General features: G+C 51.6%; 1 protein-coding gene across 4 annotated transcripts; it reads left to right on the top strand.

Annotated features, from left to right (window-relative positions):
* Positions 1 to 1,815: 1,815 nt before the first annotated feature.
* Positions 1,816 to 5,182, top strand: DPH2 (diphthamide biosynthesis 2). 4 transcript variants are annotated; one of them, XM_036892843.2, is made up of 6 exons: positions 1,816 to 2,267; positions 2,489 to 2,601; positions 2,843 to 3,066; positions 3,266 to 3,949; positions 4,034 to 4,210; positions 4,292 to 5,182. In XM_036892843.2, the coding sequence occupies exons 1-6, from the start codon at positions 2,121 to 2,123 to the stop codon at positions 4,414 to 4,416; spliced, it is 1,470 nt and encodes a 489-aa protein (XP_036748738.2). In that variant the 5' UTR covers positions 1,816 to 2,120; the 3' UTR covers positions 4,417 to 5,182. The 4 variants fall into 4 exon arrangements, with proteins under 4 accessions (XP_036748738.2, XP_036748740.2, XP_036748739.2 ...); XM_036892845.2 differs by having other exon boundaries at positions 1,827 to 2,215; XM_036892844.2 differs by having other exon boundaries at positions 2,106 to 2,239.
* The last annotated feature ends 1,287 nt before the right edge of the window (positions 5,183 to 6,469 follow it).

Consider the following 6,469-nt stretch of genomic DNA (forward strand, 5'->3'; position numbering starts at 1 on the left):
CTCTGTTAGGGTGAAAGGGGCACTACTGTAGCCACACCACCTAGACTGGAGCCATTCAGAATAATGCCATTGCTCTTGGGGTGAGGTGGAGACTGAAGTAGTATCAGCAGCCTCCCCTACACCTCATTAAATTAGTCCCAGTTCATGCGTGCATACATTTATTAAATGAGCAGTGCTGAGAACTAGGTCCCTTGTTCTGCCTTGCCTTTTTCTGTTAAAACAAAGGCTGATCTAGTCCATAGCTGGCATATGGGCATAGTGCTAAGCTGGCAGAATGGGAACAGTGAGGAAAAGCTGCCTGGAGGAAGTTTCATTTCTGATGGGGATAGGAGGTTTCCTAGGTAGAGGACTTGGGGCCTTGGGCTGAAAGTGAGGTGGGGCTTGGTCCAGTTGGGAGGGAAGAAATAGAGGCTTTGAGTTCAAGGGTGGGTTTCTCATGTGCAGTTATGGAAGATACCCAAACTTAGATATGGCTGAGGAGAAGTACAGAAAGTAGGGCTCAGCTTGTGTGCGAGGATGCATGGCATCCCCCAGAAAAGGAAGAAAGGACCTAGTGTTGTCTGTGTACCCACAGCTCCCACCTCTATGGTAGGTGAAGGGCACGCAATGCCCAGGGCTTGGTCAGGACCAGGGACAGCTCCTGGCCTGCTGTTGCTCTCCTCACTTAATCAAGGTTCCCTCCCTTTCTGTCTCTCAACCCTAGTTACACCTAGGCTGCCTCTCAGACACCCCAACCTTCTCAGTAAGATCTGGAGATCAGTACTGGGTTCTCCGCATTGCCATCCCTGAGTCTTGAGTCTCCTTGGAGGTGATAAGAACTGGTTACTCCCACATTTGTCTCACTCCTGCCCCTGTTCTTTTCCCAACCTTTGCACAAATTCTTTGTCCTCCATTCTTCACTCTCCTTCAGTCTCTCATGCCAGCTAGCATCAGTCCCCCTTTCATGTGCAACACCCTAAGGCCACTCTGTCCCCTTCCCCTGCCCCTCTTCAGTACCATTTTCATCTTACTCTTGATTTCTAACTTCTGGGGAATTTGGACATGTTTCACTTACTTTTAGTCCTTTTCTCCTGCTACATGGTATCCATGTGTCTCCCTCCTTCTTTCCCCCATGATCAAATGTAGCAGAAATAAGCTAGGAGAATGAGGAGTCTAAAGCCCAGCTTCTGAAATAAGACCTGGGTTTGATAATGATTGTGCCACTGACTTGCTTTGAACCTCAATTTCCTCATCTGTAAAAATGGGACAATTCTTACTCAAAGACTAAATTCTAAGACTGTAGTGCCTTATGAACAGTAAGTGCTCAATGTTTGCCTGATTGACAGACTGTGGTGAGGGTAATATAGCAAATGCTTTCAGGACATGATATGCAAAGAACTACTTTCTGAAGTTTTGTATCCAAATTGACTTGACCTAACACTCCTATTAGGAGTACTAGGGCTACAGCCCCCTTTCTGCAGATGAAGAAACCACTGTAGAGTCACTGAGTAACTTTCCTAAGATTTTTAGTAAGTAGTGTCAGAGCACAATATTCAAACCCAGGCAGTTTGGCACCTGAATTTTTAAATTATGCAGTTCTACCTCCCAAACTATAGAGTGCACATGTGAAGCGCCTAACAAGTGTACCGCGGATTGGAGCTGCTCAAACTGGAGCAATTATTTTCAATATAATTGAAAATATATATTTCAATTCTAAGGGCGGGTGCCGGGCTGAGCCTGAAAACTGGCTGGAGAGGAGGGTCAGGGGAACTTCAACACCCACAAGGCTCCGCGCCTTCCTCTCAGGCACTCCCGATTGGTCCGGGCCCTGCTGAGACCTTTGGTTCTCTGTGGGCGGGTCTAGCGAAGGTTAGGGGGCGGGGCCCCGTGCTAATTTAAGATTGGTAAGATACTACTGGCCCCGCCCCAAACCCGGAAGTAATCTCCGGGTAGGCCCAGGTGGAGTGAAGACAGGCGAGTCTGGGTAGATTGCAGGGCTCGCCCGAGGTCTGCGGGGTGGCTGACTCCCCAGCTCCTACCCCAGCCGAGCGGCTCTGACCAATTGAACGCTGTTTTTGAGAACTGGGCGTGAAGCTGATCGAGGAAGTACCAGCTGCTTTCCTCCACCCAAGCTGTGCCTCATGGAGTCCACGTTCAGCAGCCCCGCAGAGGCGGCCCTGCAGCGAGAGGCCGGCACCCCGGGGCTACGCACTCCTCTTGCGGACCTGGACCAAGTGTATGAGCTGGAGCGAATCTCTGGGTTTGTCCGCGACCTGGGGTGCCTGCGGGTGAGAGCGGTTAGGGAGGGTTGGCTCACCTCTCCAGGAATGGGTCGCCCAGAGGAGCGGGGTCTTGGGGTAATTTTGTTAGGACCGGGCTTGGCGGGGTGGGGAGGTGCTCCTCTGGGAGGAGGGGCTTTAAAGGTTAGGTAGGGACTCCCAGAAGTTCTTCCTTGAAGAGACTCTCGGTGGAGGAGAGGCTGTTCAGGCTCAATGGTTTATGCTTACAGGTGGCCTTACAGTTTCCTGACCAGCTACTGGGAGATGCGGGGGCCGTGGCTGCACGACTGGAAGAGATCACTGGGTCGAAGATGTTCATTCTGGGGGACACAGCATATGGCAGGTGTGAACTTGAGCTTAAGGACTGAGGGTCTAGGGATCCAGTGCTCATGGTATTTCCCCTCTATGATAGTATCTGCCTCCAGGCTATGTTTCTTCTTGATGATAGTCTCTCTCCTGATACTAGCTCCCCTCAACGACAGTGTCTTCTTTTAGTAACATTTTCTTTACTGACCACATTTCCCATTGATGACAGCATTGCATCCTGATGAGAACTCTTCTCACTAACGGTATCTCCCCTGCAGCTGCTGTGTGGATGTACTGGGTGCTCAGCAAGCTGGAGCTCAGGCCCTTGTACATTTTGGCCCTGCCTGCTTAAGCCCTCCAGCCTGCCCACTGCCCGTTGCCTTTGTCTTTGGTCAACGTTTTGTGTCTTTGGAGCTATGTGCCAAGGCCTTTGAGGCCCAGAACCCAGACCCCACAGTGCCTGTGGTGCTACTGAGTGAGCCAGCCTGTGCCCATGCCCTAGGTAAGGGGTTTTGCCTGTGCATGCAGGAAGGGTGGACCAACTACTTTGTGCCTTGATCTCCCCATTTCTGTACATTCCCATAGAACTCTTGATATGGGCTTGACCCCAGCCTTTGCTTTTGGGTCACAGTCAGTCTCCTGGGGATGAGGGGGCTTCTGCTTAGCCAGGCTCCAAACCTGACACCACCTCCTTCTTCCAGAGGCCTTGGCCACTCTCCTGCGCCCGCGGTACCTGGACCTGCTTGTCTCCAGCCCAGCTCTTCCCCAGCTAACGGGATCTCTCAATCCAGAGCCTGAACCTCTGGAACGTTTTGGGCGCCACTTCCCCCTGGCTCCAGGGAGGTGTCTGGAAGAGTATGGTGCCTTCTATGTGGGGGGCTCTGAGACTAGCCCTGACCTTGACCTCGACCCTGATCTGAGCCGGCTGCTCTTGGGCTGGGCACCAGGGCAGCCCTTCTCCTCCTGCTGCCCAGACACTGGGCGGACTCAGGACAAAGTTGCCCAGGCTAGGCGGCTAAGGGCACGTAGACGCTATCTGGTAGAGAGGGCCAGAGATGCCCGTGTGGTGGGGCTGTTGGCAGGCACATTGAGTGTCGCGCGACACCGTGAGGCACTGGCACACTTGCGGAACCTGACTCAGGCTGCCGGCAAGCGTAGCTATGTGTTGGCCCTGGGGCGGCCCACACCTCCCAAGCTTGCCAACTTCCCTGAGGTGGATGTCTTTGTCTTGTTGGCCTGTCCTCTTGGTACCCTAGCTCCCCAGCTTTCTGGTACCTTCTTCCAGCCTGTATTGGCACCATGTGAGCTGGAGGCTGCCTGTAACCCTGCGTGGCCACCTTCAGGCCTGGCTCCCCACCTCACACATTACGAGGATCTGTTACCTGGTGAGTGGTGGGGCACTGCCTGAGCTGGAAACGCTTGCAGTATGGAATCAGGGAGCCAGTATGAATCCTCTTTCTCTCTCCCAGGCTCTCCTTTCCATGTGCCCCTCCCACCACCTGACTCAGAACTGTGGGACACCCCAGATATTTCACTCATTACTGGGGAGCTCCGACCTCCACCTGCTTGGAAGCCATCAATTGATCCTGGATGCTCAGCCCTGACCCCTCGGCCCCGACTGGAACTGGCTGAGAGCAGCCCTGCAGGTAAGTGTGCCAAGTCTCTACTCCCATCTGAACTCTTCTCCCAGGTCCAGGCTACTCAGCCTCAGTCTCTTCCCTCTGCAGCTTCATTTCTTAGTTCCCGGAGCTGGCAGGGGCTGCAGCCCCACCTTGGTCAGACACCAGTGACAGGAGCTGTGAGTGGAAGACGAGGGATTGCCATCGCCTATGAGGATGAAGGAAGCAGCTGATACTATGTGGGGCCAGAGACACAGACGGACTTAAGAATCACTACTGAGGGCTTTAGTGCTCCCTGCCTCAACCTCACCCATCTGCCAGGATTCTTGAAGTAGCTGAGGATAGCATCCAGCTCTGTCCTGTCCTGGCACTGGCACATGGCCGAGCAGATATTGGTTTAGTAAATGCCTGTTGTTTGACTTACGGGGACTGATTTGTGGCTCTTTTGAAGCCTCCTGGGAGCAGCCCAGAACCTCTGACAATCCCAGTTCCTGGTGTGCAGGTGAGAGTCTCACAAGGGCAAACACAGGTTCTAAGACCAGGGTCTCTCAACCTTGGTACTGTTGACATTTGGACCAGACAATCCTTCATTGTGAGGAGCTGTTCTGTGTACTGTGGGATAGTTAGGATCATCTCTGGCTTCTGCCCACTAGATGCTAGTAGCACACTCTTCCCCAGCTGTGATAACCAAAAATGTCTCCGGATTGATAAATGTCACCTAGTGGGGCAAAACTGCCCCGAGTTGAGAACTACCAGTCTAGATCTGTGCTGTCTAGTATAGTAGCCACTAGACTCTTGGGCTATTTAAACTAAGATTAAAAACTCAGTTTCTGTCATACCAGTAATATTTCAGTGCTCAAATAGTCAAAAGAGAGGACAGTACGGCTATGGGAATTTCTATTATTGCAGAAAATTCTGTTGGGCAGTGCTGGTCTATGATGACTCCGATTTGTTTTTAAGGAGATCACAGAAACTCGAATAAACCAGATACTTGTTCTCTTTCTCTCTCTTGTTATTCATCAAACACTTCAAATCTTGTGGTTGGATATCTGAATTGTATTTGACTGTATTCCTGTCTCCAAACAGTGTAGTTGGGAAGAGAGGCAATTAAATAAGCGACTTCCACTCAGTGAAACTATGCTTTGTGAGGAAGGAAGCTGCCAGGGATATTTCTTCATCCCTCATTTGCTGAGGGTCTTGACATACTGAGTTCAGGGTGTTGAAAAAGCAGGTGAATAAGGTATGTGGTCCCTGCCCTCAGGGAGTGCCTAGTCTACTGGCAGAAGCAGATCTGTAAACTGACCATGGTACTAGGACAAGGAGGGCACCAGTCATGTATTTTACAAATTTGTATTTAGGACCCACTGTGTGCCAAGTGCTGGTAATAGAGCAGTGAACTCAACAAATCTTTCGTGGTGCTTGCATTTTCATGGGGTGGGGGTGGGGGACAAGCAAAGCACTTAGTATGCTGAGTGGTGGTAAGTAAGTGCTATAGGGAAATAGAAAGTTGGGAAGGAGTGTATTAGAAGCAGAGGGGGCAAGTGCAAAGGCATTGCAGTACAGGTATGGCTCAAGAAGTAGGGAAGGTCATTGTAGCCAGCTGAAAATGGGGGCGTGTTAGCACATGCACTGAGGGCGTGTAGAGGCCTGGTAGGCCATTATAAACACTACCGTGGTTTTTTAAAATTTTTATTAAGGTATCGTTGATATACAATCTTTTGCTCAGGTTTCACATGAACAACAAGACTATGGCTTTAATTCCAAGTGAAATGAGAGCCGCCAGGGCATTTTAAACAGGAGAGTAACATCTTGTTGAAGTTGATAAGGATCAAGGCAGCAGGGGAGCCCACAGAGCACACCACCCTGCCTCTGGATTACAGAAAGCTTCCTGGAAGAATGATTTCTGAGGACTACTTGGTGTTAGTCGGACAGTGGGGTGGGCAGGAAGAAGCGTGCTCCAGGCAGCGGAAACAGAATGAGCAAAGTGAGGAAGAGAGCAGACACCCTTGCAGACGGCAAGGGAGGAGGCCAGTGGGATCAGCACTGGCCTGGAGCCTAAGGTAGGGAGGTCTGACAGCAGGCTCGGGTGTAAAGTGGGTCAAAGTGAGGCAGAAGCATCCGGGCTGAGGAGGAGCGGGCTTGCAGATACGCGAAAGGGACCAGCCAGAGATCGTGGTACACAGTAAGAAGGGCGCGGGGCCTGGAACGAAGCGTAAGACTACAACCACCACCACCCTCAGCGCCAGCAGTTCGGCCATGGTCACATTCTGCATCCGCAGCGACGCG

The sequence above is a fragment of the Manis pentadactyla genome, chromosome 4 (genome assembly GCF_030020395.1).
Source record: "Manis pentadactyla isolate mManPen7 chromosome 4, mManPen7.hap1, whole genome shotgun sequence".
Taxonomy (NCBI): Eukaryota; Metazoa; Chordata; class Mammalia; order Pholidota; family Manidae; genus Manis; species Manis pentadactyla.

What these genes read in the sequence shown, in the direction of transcription:
- DPH2 (XM_036892843.2), top strand. Translation starts at nt 2,121, where the DNA reads ATGGAGTCCACGTTCAGCAGCCCCGCAGAGGCGGCCCTGCAGCGAGAG. An exon ending in GCGACCTGGGGTGCCTGCGG is followed by an intron (nt 2,268 to 2,488) that starts GTGAGAGCGGTT and finishes TTATGCTTACAG; the next exon opens with GTGGCCTTACAGTTTCCTGA. An exon ending in GGGGACACAGCATATGGCAG is followed by an intron (nt 2,602 to 2,842) that starts GTGTGAACTTGA and finishes TCTCCCCTGCAG; the next exon opens with CTGCTGTGTGGATGTACTGG.